Source organism: Bos javanicus, chromosome 2 (genome assembly GCF_032452875.1).
Source record: "Bos javanicus breed banteng chromosome 2, ARS-OSU_banteng_1.0, whole genome shotgun sequence".
In the NCBI taxonomy this organism is placed as follows: domain Eukaryota; kingdom Metazoa; phylum Chordata; class Mammalia; order Artiodactyla; family Bovidae; genus Bos; species Bos javanicus.
Genome location: NC_083869.1, coordinates 134,427,622 through 134,445,831, shown reverse-complemented (window position 1 = coordinate 134,445,831; position 18,210 = coordinate 134,427,622). Strand labels below are relative to the sequence as shown.

At 53.1% G+C, this 18,210-nt stretch overlaps 1 protein-coding gene across 1 annotated transcript in view; it reads left to right on the top strand.

The window, feature by feature from the left end:
• The window catches only part of IGSF21 (immunoglobin superfamily member 21), a 279,347-nt gene that overhangs the window by 114,943 nt on the left and 146,194 nt on the right, over window positions 1-18,210 (top strand). The window contains exon 2 of the mRNA XM_061395245.1: window positions 12,062-12,174. Coding sequence (XP_061251229.1) covers window positions 12,062-12,174 — 113 coding nt within the window. The remainder of the gene's footprint in view (window positions 1-12,061; window positions 12,175-18,210) is intronic.

Here is an 18,210-nt window from a genome sequence, read left to right as displayed (position 1 = left end):
CCAGCACCTGCCTGAAAGATGTGGGCTGCAGTAATTGGTCTGTTGTAATATTTATTACGGCAGTAACTACACGACTGCAGCATCCCGGGAGGCTGTCGTCGGTGCCACGCTCTGGTGTTTGTCTTCATGAGGTGGGGTGACCTCTTTTCTTCATGGGTGGTGGCGCATGGAGCTCCTGTTACCACGTGGAGATAAACCCCAGCCCCACGGAAAGGGGAGGGTGGTGTGAGGAATCCTGTGGCCCTGACTTCCACGGTCCTCTCTGAAGGTGGAGCGGCTGCCACCACCCGACTGTCTGCCTACCCCGGGTCAAGTCTCGATGTGGTCCAAGCTGGTTCTCCAGGGAAGAAGGGTCCTCAGAGTTCTCTGCACCACATCTGCGATCCCAGACACAGAAGAGGGTGGAACACTGCCTCTGTCCTCAGGGGACGTCTAGTCTGATGGCAGAACCAGCCCCTGCCCTCTGAGAGAAAGACGGTGTTCCCTTGCTTTTGACTCTTCTCTAGTTACTGTGAATCAACGAGTGTGACTTCGGTGACACAAGGTAGGCACTTCTGGGCCGCGGGAACTCTCCAGAGCTGGGTTCAGAGGACGGTGTGTCACGAACGGGAAGGGACAAATGCACCCATCCAGCCTCAGGTCGCTCACAGTCCCAGAAGAGGTCTCAGATCCATCATCCGGCCTTCCTGGAACCTGCCGCTGGCTTTGAACTTGAAAATGGCCTGGACGGTCAGTCATCTGCCTGCTCCGATGTGGAAGTGCTGCGTCCTGCAGTGGTGTATGACCCCCCTGCACTGCAAGAAAGATTTCTTGAGTGCTTCTGGGCACCTCATCCCTCTACCCACTCCTGTTCTCAGCTTCTCCACTTGGAAGAAAGGGACAGGGCCTCCTGTGGGATGGTGGAAGAGTGGTGGATTCAGATCAAAGGACCTTCTTGCCAAGCCTGGTTCTGTGAGATCACGAGAAAGTCATTCCGTATCTCTGAGCCTCAGTCTCCTTAACTCCAAACTGGGGATGTTATTCCCCAGGGTTGCAATGGTAATCAATGAGCTAATAATTATAGATATCCTTTGAAAGCAGCCAGATACCACATGTTCATTTGCTTATTTTTTTTCATTCATTTAATGCATATTTATTGAGCTACTATTAATACTTATACTATTAAGTGCCAGGAACTGTTCTAATTTCTTTACTCCTTGGAAGGAAAGTTATGACCAACCTAGATAGCATATTCAAAAGCAGAGACATTACTTTGCCAACAAAGGTTCGTCTAGTCAAGGCCATGGTTTTTCCTGTGGTCAATGTATGGATGTGAGAGTTGGACTGTGAAGAAGGCTGAGCGCCGAAGAATTGATGCTTTTGAACTGTGGTGCTGGAGAAGACTCTTGAGAGTCCCTTGGACTGCAAGGAGATCCAACCAGTCCATTCTGAAAGAGATCAGCCCTGGGATTTCTTTGGAAGGAATGATGCTAAAGCTGAAACTCCAGTACTTTGGCCACCTCATGCGAAGAGTTGACTCATTGGAAAAGACTCTGATGCTGGGAGTGATTGGGGGCAAGAGGAGAAGGGGACAACAGAGGATGAGATGGCTGGATGGCATCACTGACTCGATGGATGTGAGTCTGAGTGAACTCCAGGAGTTGGTGATGGACAGGGAGGCCTGCGTGCTGCGATTCATAGGATCGCAAAGAGTTGGACATGACTGAGCGACTGATCTGATCTGATCTGAAGTAGTGATTAAAAGCCACAAACCCAAGGATTTCTGGTTATGGTGAAATGGAGTCAAGACCAGAATCTTTTTATTTTTCATTAATTCAGCTATGAGACCTGGACAGAATGTGTGGACATCTATTTGAAAAATCTGAAACATAGATAGTAGCAGGCAGTTTGGGGAAGAACACCAGAATTCAAAGCATATAATAAACAAATAAATATATATCTGGTAGTCATAAATATTTTAAAAAGAGAAGCACAGAGTAGAGAGTTAGAGAATAACAAGGATACAATTTTATATAGACAGGATGATTAGAAAAGGATTCTCCACGGCAGGGGCATTTGGGCAGAGGAAGCACTGAGGTCTTGAGCCACGTGAGTGTCTGGGGAGAGACTGTTCTGAGAGGTGGGGGCAGCAGGTGCGAAGGCCCTGAGGCAGGGATGCGCTCGGAGGAGTCAGGGACCAGCAGGATTCACTGTGTGTGGAGTGAAGGAGGCAGAGGGCAAGGGGAAATGAAATCTGAGGGATGGGCGGGGTGAAGGTGGGCACGGAGGACCAGCTGGGATGCAGGGAAATAGACCAGTAGCTTCCCCAGTGGCTCAGCAGTAAAGAACCCTCTAGCAACGCAGGAGCCGTGGAAGACACGGATTTGATCCTTGGGGTGGGAAGATCCCCTGGAGGAGGGCACGGCAACCCACTCCAGTATTCTTGCCTGGAGAATCCCATGGACAGAGGAGCCTGGTGGGCTCCATGGGGTTGCAAAGAGTCAGGCACGACTGAAGTGGCTTAGCATGTATGCACACAACCCATCTGCAGCAAGGTACCTGGTTACCTCTGCTGACGGTAGGCAACAGGAGAAGAGAGGGAGGCAGGACCCCAGCTCAGCACAGTGTTCCAGGAGAGACAGGACACTGTTCAGATGCAGCAGCAGCTCTGGCCCCAGCCCTGAGCCTGCCAGCTCTCGCAGTCGCCTTGCCTAGATGGTGCCCACTTTCCTGCTCCAGGGCCCTGTGGGTCCAGCAAGTGCTGCTGGGCCTGGATTCTGCAGCCTCTACCCGTGGCTCCCGCTGCCTGTGGTCTCTGCTCTACCCTCTGGGCTGTCTGTTGACTCCTTTGTTATGTCTCATATCCTACCATCCCCGATGGGGCAGCCACTCACCAAGAGGGGCTTCCTGCCTGACCTCTCTGAGGAGCCCTAGAGGATGCTCTCAGATGACGTCAACATCAATCCAAGCAGGTGTGGTCAAAGAGGCAGGTTCAGAAGGCATCTGGGGTCATGGCCCCTCTGGCTGGGGCTGCCTCGGACCACAGGGATGAGGTGCTTCTGAGAAGGCCCTCCTGGGAACAGCACCTGCTCTCATTACGGAACAGTCTAGAGGGTGGGCAGAATTAATTCATTTCTTCTTTCAACACATATGCAAATCTGGGCACTGTTCTAGCCATACAGGTGACACAGAGACAGTTGGCCCTGCGTACGGAGAACATATCATCACAGGAGCTTCAAGTGTCCTAAGTGGTCAGAAGGGAGGGGTGGTCAGGGGGACTGTGATAACCTGAGGAGTCAAGGAGAGCTTTCTTGTGGAAGTGAGACCTCTGTGACTCCTTGAAGGATGAGCAGAGTGAGGCCTTGGGACAGAGGGGATGCCTGTGCTGGGCCTGGAGAGGAGTCAGCGTCTGCACATGATGAAGAGCAGACTCAGTAGGGCCTGGCTGGGCCGTGAGACCCAGGCCTGGGCCAGCTCACCTCCCTTTCTGTGGAGCAATGGGAAGCTCTGGAGGCCCTTTCCGAGGCCAGGGAGCACATTTTAAAGAAAGCACACTGGCTGCTGCTGGTGGAGGAGGATTGGAGGGCATCCATGGATGCAGGAAGCCCAGGACAAATCTCACAAGTTACATCTTAAATAGCGCCAACATCTAGCAAGCATTCACAAGGAAGCGAGGGCTGGGAGGAGTCAGCGTTTCTGCTCGCTAGTGCCTACAGCGGGGAGGGATGGGTCGCCTTATGACTGAAGCAGGTGGAGAGCTTTAGTGATTTAGCCCTCGCCATGGCCATGGTAGGCTTGTAACTATGGTGACCAACTTGTCTTGGTTTGCTGGGGACTTTTTAGTTTTAGCATTGAAAGCACGTGTCCCAGGAAACCCCTCGGTCCTGGGCAGACTGATAAAATCACCCTGATATAATTCATGCCTCTTTCCACTAAACCACGGTGGGCCTCTGCCCCTCCCACGGAAGCCCTCCCTGATTGCCCTCTACCCTTGGGGCCAGACATGAGCCGGCCCTCTGGACACATCCCCCACCCCGAGTTGGGAAAAGGGAGGGGCGCAACGCTGGGATGTCTCGAGGCAAGTTTCTGGATAGAGGAGCCGTTTGTCACCACCTCATTGGGAGGGTGCCTGATTCCTAAATATTGCCTGCGATTTTGCTAAATGTGTCTTAACGGGAGCAGCGTAAATGCTGTCAGAGATAGAGGGTGAGAGTGATGGTCCCGTTCGGGATAATGAACTGCTTAGTTAAGATGAATCCGTTTCCACTCCTGGGGTGGGGGGCTCATGCATCAGGGCTGATTGGTGGCAAGTTTAATGCCGAGGAAGACAGAGCTCCATCTTCAGCTGGTGGCTGATTCATGGACGAGTTCACGTCTCAGAGAAATGGAGCCGCGTCATATATGCGATGACGGTGTCAGGATTTGAGCTCAGTGAACATCTGACATGGGCTGATCAGAGCTGGAAGACCCCAAAAATGCAGTTCACCCCTCATTTTGCAGATGAGAAAAAACAGGCCCAGAGAGAGGGGCGGCTCACCTGAGGTCCCAGAGCCGGCGGGCCTCCCAGCTGAGCCCACAATTCATCTCTTGTGCTTGTTCCCCCGGACCCGCTGCCTCCTGGCGGCTGCGTGGGCCCATCTCTCCCATCCCTGCCCTTCCCACCCATCCGGGGGCTTGCTTCAGCGATCCTGGCGGAAGGGGGCTCTTTTTTCACCTATGCATGATTTTATTTATTTTTTAGTTTAAAAAAATTATTGAAGTATAGTTGGTTTACAACTATGTGTTTATTTTCTGCTGTACAGCAAAGTGACTCAGTGACACACACACACACACACACACACACACACACACATACACACTCTTCTTCATGTTCTTTTCCATTCTGGTCACAGAGTGCTGAATGTAGTTCCCTGGGCTGCACGGTAGGTCCTTCTTGCTTATCCATCCCGTCTGTAACAGTTCGCCTCTGCTAATCCCAGATTCCCTCCCCTCCCCACCCCCGCCCCCCGCAGCCACAAGTCTGTTCTCTGCACAGAGCGGGGCTCTTGGGGGCTCCTCTCTACAGCCTGTCCTCTGCTTCGTGTGGAGGGCTCCTCGTGGGTCTCCTGGCTCTGACCGCAGTCCGGATGGGACACCTGGCTGAGAGGGTCAGCCCTGAACCTTCTCCCACTCTCTCACTAGCTTCCACGTGTCAGATCCCACTCTTCCCACTTCCATCCAGGGACCGCCCTTCCTGGACGGTGGGGACCGGGAGGGAACACGGATCTGGCGGAGGCTCAGGGGTGCCCCGCTGTGGGCAGGGCTCATGATGAGCAAATTCCTAAAACATGCTTCACCATGGGGGACGTCAGCATTACACACGGGGAACTGAGTCCTTAGCAGCCACACAACCTGCCTGGCGATGACTGAGTCGGGGGGTGAGTAACTTGAACCAGATAACTGACTTCAAACTTGCAGAAAGTCTGTGGGTAGGAGAAGCAAAGGAATTGGGGGAGGGTATTTTCAGAAAAAGAACCAAGGCAGGGTCTTCAGAAGGTGATGAAAACCTGTGAAACAGGAGCTGAAGGAACGCTCGCTGGACCTAGAGGAGAACTTTCGCTGTGTTTTTCTTTTGCAAAAATACTCCTTGGCCATGAACCGTCGCTCTTCCCTCTCCAGCGTGTGTCTGTTTGGGAAGGTGATTCTCACCCGTGACCCAGGTGACGGGTAATGCAATCCTCGCCTGGTTCATAGGTTAGAAAGTCACCCTGCCACCTGCTCTTCCCTCCCTTCCCAGCCACTGATCCTGCCTCCAGACCCAACAGTTAGAGCCCACGCATTGCCTGCGGCTTGTCCTGGCCTTGGCTAGGAAAGCCCCAGAGAGCCCAGCTTCGTGGTAAGGCTCTCAAGCCTGGAGGGAACGGGCCTCCATCCGGCGCTGCGGTCCGCCCCCACCCAGACCACTGTGTCTGCAGTCTCTGTCTCTCCCCGGCCATCTTCCCCCCGAGACCCAGGCCTCTGCTGAAGATGCAGTTGACACAACGGCCAGTCACAGGCGAGCCCCAGAATCCTCTTGTGACCTTCAAGTTTCACGACTGCTCTGAGCGGTAGCAAAGGGAAGACTGGCCTCAGTCAGACAGATCTGGGTCCAAATCCCAGCTCTGCTGCTTACCTGGCAGCAGCCCGGCCCTTCATCCCTCTGACCTGCCGTTCTTCCTTTGAGGCAGAGAAGTAGTATTCACGGGGTGGTGTGAGGACCGAGATTGCCTGCCCAGAAGGAAACTCAAAGAGCAGCACTCACACACTTATTTCAATACTCCACTGATATTAATGAAACTCACTTTCCAGAAGGAGAGGCAGATGTGCAAACAGACACACGCCCTCTCCGGTGTGACACACGCGGGAATCGCGGCATCCTACAAGGAAGGCCCAGGCAGGCTGCCGCAGGAGCGGTGGGAAAGTGGGAGGGGCATTTCTGGGAAATCCAGAAAGCGCCATGTGCCCAGGGAAGGAGGTTTTAATCCTTAGAACTGAGACCTCCTGCCTCTTCTGTGGCCTGGCCCTACCCCTCCTCTGCCCCAGCCGCTCCCAGGGGCTCCAATGAGAGGAGGGTCCTCAGCTGGGAGCGATTCACCCCCATCCCCCACCCTCTGTGACTTCAAGGAAGGAAACTTCAGGAGTGGGAGCCATGGTCACTTCCTGAGGGCAGCGTTTGCCAGTGTTTGCTCCAGTGACTCCGGCAGGGCAGGGACTCGGGGTCCTGCAGGGGGAGTAAACGCCTCCTTAAATCCAGCATGCTAGGCACCTCACCGGAGAAGGCAATGGCACTCCACTCCAGTACTCTTGCCTGGAAAATCCCATGGATGGAGGAGCCTGGTAGGCTGCAGTCCATGGGGTTGCTAAGAGTCAGACATGACTGAGCGACTTCAATTTCACTTTTCACTTTCCTGCATTGGAGAAGGAAATGGCAACCCACTCTACTGTTCTTGCCTGGAGAATCCCAGGGACGGGGGAGCCTGGTGGGCTGCCGTCTATGGGGTCGCACAGAGTCGGACACGACTGAAGCGACTTAGCAGCAGCAGCAGCAGGCACCTCACCTGCCCCACCCTCATCCTGGTCCTCAGTCACGGATGGGCTTCAGAGGACACGTGGTGCACAAAGGTTCCCACCACTGCCTGTTTGGAGAATCAAAAGCACACTCCAGTCTCAGGGCCTTTGCACGTGTGACGTCTTCCATCTGCAGTGCTTGCTCCCTAGAATCACACATGGCTCACACTTTGCTTTCAGTTCAGTTCAGTTCAGGCGCTCAGTCATGTCCGACTCCTTACGACCCCATGAATCGCAGCATGCCAGGCCTCCCTGTCCATCACCAACTCCCAGAGTTCACTCAGACTCACGTCCATCGAGTCGGTGATGCCATCCAGCCATCTCATCCTCTGTCGTCCCCTTCTCCTCCTGCCCCCAATCCCTCCCAGCATCAGAGTCTTTTCCAATGAGTCAACTCTTCGCATGAGGTGGCCAAAGTACTGGAGTTTCAGCTTCAGCATCATTTCCTCCAAAGAAATCCCAGGGCTGATCTCCTTAAGAATGGACTGGTTGGATCTCCTTGCAGTCCAAGGAACTCTCAAGAGTCTTCTGCAACACCACAGTTTAAAAGCATCAATTCTTTGGCGCTCAGCTTTCTTCACAGTCCAACTCTCGCATCCATACATGACCACTGGAAAAACCATAGCCTTGACTAGATGGACCTTTGTTGGCAAAGTAATGTCCCTGCTTTTCAACATGCTATCTAGGTTGGTCATAACTTTCCTTCCAAGGAGTAAGCGTCTTTTAATTTCATGGCTGCAGTCACCATCTGCAGTGATTTTGGAGCCCAGAAAAATAGTCTGACACTGTTTCCACTGTTTCCCCATCTATTTCCCATGAAATGATGGGACCAGATGCTATGATCTTCGTTTTCTGAATGTTGAGTTTTAAGCCAATCTTTTCACTCTCCACTTTCACTTTCATCAAGAGGCTTTTGAGTTCCTCTTCACTTTCTGCCATAAGGGTGGTATCATCTGCATATCTGAGGTTATTGATATTTCTCCCGGCGATCTTGATTCCAGCTTGTGCTTACTCCAGCCCAGCGTTTCTCATGATGTACTCTGTATATAAGTTAAATAAACAGGGTGACAATATGCAGCCTTGACGTACCCCTTTTCCTATTTGGAACCAGTCTGTTGTTCCATGTCCAGTTGTAACTGTTGCTTCCTGACCTGCATACAGATTTCTCAGGAGGCAGGTCAGGTGGTCTGGTATTCTTATCTCTTTCAGAATGTTCCACAGTTTGTGGTGACCCACACAGTCAAAGGCTTTGATGTAGTCAATAAAGCAGAAATAGATATTTTTCTGGAACTCTCTTGCTTTTTCCATGATCCAGCGGATGTTGGCAATTTGGTCTCTGGTTCCTTTTCTAAAACCAGCTTGAACATCTGGAAGTTCACAGTTCACGTATTGCCGAAGCCTGGCTTGGAGAATTTTGAGCATTATTTTACTATCGTGTGAGATGAGTGCAATTGTGTGGTAGTTTGAGCATTCTTTGGCATTGCCTACACTTTGCTTTACTCTGGCTCTTTCAAAAGGCCTCCTGGGTTGCACCCTGTCCAGATCAACCCTTCTCCCATTACTCGCTTTTGCTTTACCCTGGTTCTCTTTTCTTCATTACGCTTATTACGTGTTAGATCACATTATGCTGGGCACATTTCCCATCATTTGTTCCTTTGGCTATTATCTCTTCTGCTGGGCCGTCAGCAGGATGTGCCTGTTCTCATTAGTGTATCCCTAGTGTCTGGCATAGTACCAGGAAGTGAATGTTGTTCAGTCGCTAAGTCGTGTCCAACTCTTGGCAACCCCATGGACTGCAGCACTCCAGGCTTCCCTGTCTTTCACTATTTCCCAGAGTTTGCTCTAATGTCCCTTGAGTCAGTGATGCCATCCAACCATCTCATCCCCATCTCACCTCATTCTCTCCTGGGATCAGAGCCAGGAGACCCATGAGGAGTCCTCCCCACGAAGCAGAGGACAGGCTGAAGAGAGGAGCCCCCAAGAGCCCCACTCTGTGCAGAGAACAGACTTGTGGCTGCAAGGGGGGCTGGGGCCCGGAGGGGAGGGAATCTGGGATTAGCAGAGGCGAGCTATTACGGACGGGATGGGTAAGCAAGGATTTACCGTACAGCCCAGGGAACTACATTCAACACGCTGTGACAGCCAGAATGGAAAAGAACATGAAGACGAAGAAGTGTGTTTGTGTGTGTGTGTGTGTGTGTGTGTGTGTGTGTGCGTGTGTCACTGAGTCACTTTGCTGTACAGCAAAAATGAGAGGAAAGAGTCGCCTTCTTCTCCCGCCTTCAGTCTTTCCCAGCATCAGGGTCTTTTCCAATGAGTCAGCTCTTTGCATCAGGTGGCCAAAGTATTGGAGCTTCAGCTTCAGCGTCAGTCCTTCCCATGAATATTCAAGGTTGATCTCCTTTAGGATTGACTGGAGGGAATAGATTCTCAATAAAAACCAGAACTCCCACCATTTCCTCCAATGCCCGCTGGACTCACACCTGTGGTTCCCTCGGGGCTTGCCAGGAAACGGTGACCCTGCAAGTGGGCGTCCCCCGCCCCCCGGCCAGCCTCACACACACACACCATCCGTACCCACCTTGGGCTGGCTGGAGATTTATGCATCTGAGAATCTGTCCTTTCTGTCCCCTTCCATTGGGAGGGACCATTCTCTTGTCTTGAGCTCCTCAGCCATCTGGACAAATGATGCTCATCTCAATTGTAGTTCCAAAAGTGAGGGTTAAGGCAGCCCTACTGGAAAGGTGGGCCTTGGGTCAGGCTGGGTCAGAAGGGATCAGGCCCTGGTCTCCTGTCGCGCGCCCTCCCCCCAGCGACACACCCTTGTTGTTGTGTTGGATGGGACACGTTGCTGGCCCGCCCTCACTGCGTCCCTCGTTAGCTGTGTGTAGCATGGCAGAATGGCAGTCATAGTAGAATCGGAAGGTCTGGGTCTGAATCCCAGCTCTGCCACTTATAGCTACGTGATCTCGGCAGGTTACTGAGCCTCTGTTTCCGTGTGGGAAGTCGGACTAATCCTAGCTCCTGTCTCCTAGGACTGTCTTGACAATTAAGTGAGTGAGTGTGTGTTGTGTGTGGAGTCCAGTGGCTGGCACAGACGGGTGCCATGGAAATGGGAGCCACTGTTACTGCATCACACTTGGCTCGCCCCAGGGTCCTCCCTCCCCTCGGGGTTCCTCCTCCGGCAGGCGGCCTCCTTGTTTGTCACGGTCTGGCGCCCACTGGGCTTGGGGACATCGCTGACCATCCAGGCTGGGCCAGGTTTCCCCTCTTCCCTCCCCTACGCCCTCATGGTCACCTGTCATCACCCTGGTCCAGTGGGGTCGTGTTGTGAATCTGCCCCTCCACTGTCCATTCCCAGAGAGCAAGGCAATGCTCAAGCCTCTCTGCTTCCTGGATATAGCCCAGGGCCTGCTCAGAGCAGGTGGGAGCACAATCTGGGGCAGAATAAATGAGGAGAGAAGGGGACAGAAGACGGTCCCTCCTTCCAGTTAGCTCGGCACTGCTCTCATGGGTCAGGTGTTCTCTGGGGCTCCCTGCGAGCCTGACCTTTGGTCTAAGTTAGAGGCCACCTGGGGTGAGCCCCAACTTCACTCCCTTTCCCTGGGCATTGGGAACTGAAGTTTTGGACTATACCGGTCGAGTCTGCCTCCAGCTTCCAAATTGATCCCCTCGAGGTCGATTATTTTTTTTTTCTACAGAATGTTGTAACCATTAACTTCCAGGCAGGGGTCAGACCCCTGGGCCCCATCTGCTCAGGTTGCCTGCACAACTGAAATCCCTGAGCCCATTCTGGCTACTTTTCTCATTAAGACAATCAGACTGGATTGATCCATTAGATCAATGGTTGGATATCAATCTGCAGGAAGCCAATCCCATGAGCCTGGATGATCAGCCCAAGAATGCGATCCTCCGCCAAGCTGAAGCGGGTTATTTGCCCTCAGGATGGGGCTCTGGGAGGCAGAGGGGTGGGTCAGAGGACTCAGCAGGCTGGACTTTGGTGAGGAGGCATCAGTGTGGCCTGGCTGTGTCTATCAGGAGAAGAGCTCTGGCTCCTGGGAGCTGGGCAGGGATTCCGGAGACAGCTGGTGTGTGAGAAACACCGTCTGTGCTTGCGGACGATCGAGACTCCTTCCCAGGTCGTCAGCCCGTCACACTCCCACCACCCCCACCCCGGCCCAGGGTTGCAAGGTGTGTGTGATGGGGGTTGGGGGTTCAGGAAGCAAAACAGCAGCTTCCCGAGTCTCTGTTCCTCTCTCACCAGGAGAAATTTTCTGAGGCTGGAAATGCAGAAGTACCTAGAATACCAAATTGGCATTCCAGGGTCTGGGTGCGTGGAATGCTGATGGAGTTTAAGGGTTGGCTAAAGGACACCTATGCAAATAGGTTTGGAAACACTAGTGTTAGCCGCTCAGTCTTGTCTGACCCACTGCAACCCCGTGGACTGCAGCCCGCCAGGCTCCTCTGTCCATGGGATTCTCCAGGCAAGAATATTGGAGTGGGTAGCCATTCCCTTCTCCAGGGGATCTTCCCAACCCAGAAGTCGAACCTGGGTCTCCTGAATTGCAGGCAGATTCTTTACCACTGAAGCCTCCATGGAAGCCCTTGGAAATGTATTTCAGCCTGTTCATTTCCTACAGAGCTGACGCACGTTACAGCTTTCTAAAAGAAGGGGGAGGAGTAGTGTTGGATGGAAGGTCTGGGACATCTTACAGAAATACACTGAAGCGTAGTCAGCAGGGCCTGCTTTCACGGACAGTTCATCCCAAGGAGTGTCTGCAGGGTTGACGGGATCCCTGAGGGCCAGGGAGGTTCTCGGAAAGGGAGGCACCAGTGAGGAGGAAGTGAGGTGGGCGAGCGCCACTCACGTCCCCTCTCACGTGGACGCCAGTGCAGACAGCGCCACCTGCAGCCGGGGAGGCCCCCTCACCCCACCCATGCACCAGCCCTCCGGGTCAGCCCACACCCTCACCACCCTCTCCCCTTTCCTCCACAGGCTACTTGACTGTCAACATTGAGCCTCTCCCGCCCGTGGTGGCTGGTGATGCTGTGACTTTGAAGTGTAACTTCAAGACCGATGGCCGCATGCGTGAGATCGTGTGGTACCGGGTAAGTCCCCTCCGCGGTCCGCCCCGCCCCGTGCCTCTGACCAGAACGGGGGGTGGAGTACCCGGAGCCTCTCTGGAGACCCTCGTGGGATCGGCGATGCCCTCAGCCCTGAGCTATCCTGCGCCCTCTGCTTGACCCCCGTCCTTTGCTGAATCCCTTTGCAAAGATCCCTCTGCCCAGGCTTCCCTTCTGACCTCAGAGTTTATCTTGTCCTGGCATCTTTGATGTTCCTGACATGCTCTTATGCTCAGGAGACCCCCTGCGAGCCCAGCATTAGTTACGAGCATGGAACGCACTGACTGCAGTGTAATGAAAGAATGCTGAAGGGTGAAGTTTGGGGCATGAGGGTTTGGGTAATGCTTTTGGCAGAGGAGAGAGAACAGGACAGCTTCCTGCCTTCTTAAAAATCAAATTACAGATGTAGTCTGCCTTCTAATCTGATTACACATAGGAGTGGTGTCTGGCATCCTGAGGTCTAAGGAGATCTGAGAAGGGATGTTGATAAAGATGAGCAGATGCCCATCTGCCCAGGGCCCTGATGTTGGCAACAGGAGAACCAGCTTGGGGTCTTAGGAGCAAGTGTTGGCCTTTGTAACCACCGAGACACATATCTGTGTGTCTAGACTGGGCATCCCAGCCTGGTCTCACTTTGCCACGAGTAAGTCGAGGCTGGCTGGGCACCGGAGAAGCTCGAGTTGGCATTGACTTTCTTGCCATGTGGCACCCAGCTGTACATAGAACAGGGTACTGCCATCTTGGGTTGGGTGGAGAGCTCCGCCTCTATGAGCTACAACAGGGGTTGGCAAACACTCCTCTGAAGCCCAGATAGTAAACATTTTCCTCTCTGGGGCCCTACGGTTTCTGTTGCAACTACCCACTTCTTGCTCCAGTGCAGAAGCAGCCACAGACAGCATGTCGATGGAACGGCATGCCAGCGTTCCCGTAGAATTTTACTTACAGACACTTGAATTTCGTGTACTTTTCACATGTCACACCGTCTTCCCCTTTTTTATTTTTTCAACCATTGAAAAAGGTAAAACACCACCCTGGGCTCATGGGTCACACAAAAGTGGGCTGGAGGCTGCCTTGGTCCACTGGCCATAGCCAGCCGCGGATCAAAACCCGACCCTTCCCCAACCTCTGCTAAGTTGTATTGCCCTTTCTTCAAAGTGAAGCCAGTGGGTGATACAGTCAAGTGGAATTGCTCTGGAGGTAGGGGGTGTGGAGTGGAGAGGGGGTGGGAGGTGGGGGTTGGGTGGGCACTGCTTGGTGATCAGGCATCTGGAAACGGTTCCTGAGCTCCTTCAAGCTACAGCCACACCCGTGGTGCGGTGCAAGGAAACCCAGCGGCAGAGGATCCTGCTGGGGAGTCCTCACCATCCGAGCCATCACTCAGAACTGGGCGCTTCAGCCTCCTTGCTGTCGGTCCAGCCTTGCTTTGAACCATCCTCTCCTTACTGTGCCTTCTTGCTTTGTCTGCCTTTGAGTCATCGTTTTCTAATCACTGTGGTTATGCTGGGCGCTGTGACCTGGGTTCCTTTTAACCAACATCATTGTTCTCCATCTTAGCGTTGTAGCCCTCTCCCATTTAGAATCACTCCAAGGACTCTCCACCCAAGCTCACAGCCTCCCAGAACCCACAGATGTGAATCTGACATTTGATTCCCCGAGGGCACCAGCTTCAGGTGAGGTTTCCTTCCTGGAGAGATCACTTGGGCCTAGAGCAAGTCAAGGCATATGTTAAAAAGCGCTGCGAACCTCATCACTAAGAGGCATATTTACATGATACGGGAACCGCTTGGCTGACTCACGCTGTGAGCGTCTCATTAGCACCTGGCAGAGGGCTTCGATAAATTAACTCCGCTCGCTGCCGACGATGGCACTGCGTCTCTGCCCCGACCCTCCGTGGAGTGAAGGGCAGTGAGAGGCCTGCCCAGCTGGCAGAGAGAAACGCGGAGACCCAATGGGAACCATAGGGGTGAAGACGGGAGGCGTCTTGGAAACAGGAAAATACCAGCAGGCATCTCATCACTCCCCCATCCCTTGGAGCAGCTATCTTCGCTCTTGTTTGAAATCGAATGTCCCTGCATCAGTGGTGAAAGTCTCCCTGCAGAGGTGGCTGCCAGGGTGCGGCCAACGGCAGTGCCAGGCCCGGGTGTGGGGAACCACAAGCAGCCTCCCTCGTGGCTCACCTCTGCGTGCTCTGAAAACCGGGATGCCCAGGTCCCAGTGCAGACAGAGACCCCCGCTTCCTCCTTCCCGCTCTCTACCCCAATGCTGAGCACCCCCAACTCCGTTCACCACACCACCCCCACCTCCATCTCTGCTTGTGATCCCATCGACTGCTTTAAAAATCAGTTATGTCTCTTATGGGTGTCGGGCCCTGCCTGTCAGGCTACGGGAGGCTGCACTGACTAATTTATTTCGTTTCACATCCTTTGACTTAAAAGCGTCTGGAATTGGGGTGGGGTGGGGGTGGGGTGGTTGCAGATGTATGCAAATCACATGCAAATAGCGCACTGAAGCCAAGTGCCCGGGCCCTTCTGATTCTGTGGCTGGAGTGCGGAAGTGGGGTCCCCGATGGGGTACTGTCCCTGGGACCCGGGGAGCCCTGCACGTCTGTCTGTGGTGGTGGGCATGGGGCAGAGGACGGGACAGGAGCAGACGGGGGGAGCAGCTCCATGCGATCAGTCCTCTCCTTCCTGCTGCCACTCTGGCCTCCCCTCACCTGTCACCTCCTTTCCCAAGGAGCCGGCCGAATGGCCAGAGATGAGAGCCGACCAAGATGGGGGCTCCAGGAGCCGAGACCAAGGCGGGGCTGCTGGAGGGACTGGGAGAAGCCTCAGTGGAAGCCCCTCTCGTCCCGGATCCCCCCAGGCAAGCCCCAGAGCTTCATTCCCCCGCCCCTGTCTTCCCCGCCCCCGCTCCCGCCCGAAGCAGGGGCTGCCCAGCCTTGTTTTTTTGTTTGCTTTCTGTACGTGTGTTTGCTCCCCTCCCCAGCTTCCTCTGCCCGTCCTCCATGAATGAGCTCACAGAGCCCGCCTTGGAAGGAGATGAATAGATTACACAGGCCTGGCCAGTGCTGTGTCTCCAAGCCCTTTAGCCGGGAAAAGCAGGTCATTGTGATGAGGCTGCCTCTGCACGCTCGGCCCAGTGGGTGCAAAATGACCCAAAACGTGTGTCCCGTCCAGAAGCCTCCCCTCTGGTCCTAAAGGCATGAGCTTAGCAATGGGGTCGTCCTAAGCTTTCAGAAGTGCAACGAAGGCATTGGCTTCTTTGGGCAAATTTGGGGGAGCTGATGGAGTGGTGTGAAGCAAAAGGGATCCTTCCCTCGGGGTCAGCAAGACCTCTGGCTCAGCATTTGGGGAAAGTCTTGGCTTATGGAGCCCTTAGGGCTGGAGGGTGAGCAGGGATATAGGAGGAGGTGGCAAGTGTCTGCACCTTGGACACTTTGCCCCGAGGTCGAGCCAAATTATAGACAAAGACGACGCAGCTCTAGAAGAGACTCAAGAAAGTGCACAAGATCAGAGCCCCTGGATCTGTGCTGTCCACTGCGGCAGCCGCTTGTCACATGTCACTATTTACATTTCAGTTCAACTAAATCAGGTTAAATTAGAAGTTCATTGCCTCAGTCAGACTTGCCACATGTGATTAGTGGCCACCGCATTGGGCAGAGCAGGTGTAGAGCATTTCCGTCACCACATAAAGTTCTGTTGGACAGCCTGCTGTGGATAATTGAGAAAAATGTCATGGCCCCTCCTTGGAATATCCTCTACTTTCCTGATAAGAGACGGAAAGTAACTGCCCTTTGAGCCAGTTTTCTAGGCAAACTCACCCTACAGTGAATTTCAAAAAAAGTGAATTGTATTTGTTATGTAACTTACCATCACTGGATTGCAGGGAACAAGGGGACAGAAGAAAGATTATCATTCTTAAAAGACGTCTTTGAAAACAGAGAAGACATCAGGAAAGTGTTCAGGCCCCCGAGGAGCTGGTGTCATGGTCACCTCCCCACGTTTTCTCCACTGTTGTGTGGGTCTGCCTCCCAGATTTGAGCTTCACAGTCTTCTCCAGAGTTTGGGCAGATTACTTTTACCTGCAAAGTATACAGTGGCCAATAGGGCGAGGGTGCAATCCCACGCTTGGCCAACAGGCGGCAGTCACCTTACAAGCAACCGACTTTAGCATTAAGATTGGACCGGGCTCTAGAGCAAGACTTCCCTGGTGGCCCAGAGGTTAAAGCGTCTGCCCACAATGCGGGAGACCTGGGTTCAATCCCTGGGTCAGGAAGATCCCCTGGAGAAGGAAATGGCAACCTACTACAGTACTCTTGCCTGGAAAATCCCATGGATGGAGGAGCCGAGTAGGCTGCAGTCTAGTCCATGGGGTTGCTACAAGTTGGACACGACTGAGCGACTTCACTTTTCACTTTCATGCATTGGAGAAGGACATGGCAACCCACCTCAGTGCTCTTGCTGGAGAATCCCAGGGGTGGGGGAGCCTGGTGGGCTGCCGTCTCTGGAGTTGCACAGAGTCTGACACGACTGAAGCGACTTAGCAGCAGCACAGTATTCTTGCCTGGAGAATCCCGGGGGTGGGGGAGCCTGGTGGGCTGCCGTCTACCGGGTCTCGAAGAGTTGGACACGACTGAGCGACTTCACTTTCCCTTTCACTTTGGTTCTAGAACACAGAGCGTCCCTAATAGTTCAGTTGGTAAAGAATCTGCCTGCAATGCAGGAGACCCCCTGGAGAAGGGGTAGGGTACCCACTCCAGTATTCTTGGGCTTCCCTTGTGGCTCAGCTGGTAAAGAATCTGCCCACAATGCAGGAGACCTCGGTTTGATCCCTGGGTTGGGAAGATCCCCTGGAGAATGGAAAGGCTCCCCTCTCCAGTGTTCTGGCCTGGAGAATCCCATGGACTGTATAGTCCATGGGGTTGCAAAGAGTCAGACATGACTGTGTGACTTTCACTTCACTCCAGAAAACAAATGATAAATGTCATCCTCTTCTTAGTCATTTCTATCCATTTCTACCTGAACTTGGAGACTCATTCAGTGATTTTGCTGACACTAATCTGAGTGACTAGCATTACTGAACACTTACTCTGTGCCAGGCATTGGATTGAGAGCTTTACAGACATGGCTACATTTCATCTGGGACTTCCCTCATGGCTCAGATGGTAAAGAATCTGCCTGCAATGCAGGAAACCCAGGTTCGATTCCTGGGTCAGGAAGATTCCCTGGAAAAGGGAATGGCTACTCATTTCAGTATCCTTGCCCGGAGAATTCCATGGACAGAGGAGCCTGGCGGGCTATAGTCTGTGGGGTCGCAAAGAGTCAAACATGACTGAGCGAGTAACACTTCCTTAACATTTCATTTTCACGTTGACACTGAGGCTGGTGGAATTGTTAAGCCTGTTTTTCAGATGAAGACACTGAGGCCATCCACAAAGACTATGTCTTGGCTCATGCTGCCCCTTCCTGACTTCTGCAGGAAGTTCTAGACACTTCCTCCTCTGTGATTCCTCCTTGGGGGTTGTGGGTGTCTGCACTCCAACTTGTGTCTCATTAGGTCCAAACACCTGTCTGTCCACTGGGTCGTGAGCATCCCGACCACAAAGGCCACATCTTTTCCCCACTACATCCACCTGCCTAGTGGAGAGTCATCTCAGTAAATATTTGTTACATGAATAGACATTAGACATGGAAATACACATTTTGACAGACCATGCCAGGTAGCCCATTCCATATCAGGTGGGCTTCTGTGTCCAGCCGATCGTATCTGTCTGCTCAGGGACTGAGTGTGAGTCTTTGTGTACTCAGGGGCCTTTATGGAGTGTGGGGTTGGGGGGAAAGGAACATTTCTTATTCGGGAATGCCAGCTAAACTCATTTACTTGGCGGGCACCTGCCCGGCAGGCAGAGCCAAAGGTCTGTTACTATCATAGAAATCCATTGAACAACCACAGAGAATCCTGGGAATTTAACCTTTCACAGCAGTTGTATTTTATCATCTTTCCTTTGTTTCGTCTCTTTCC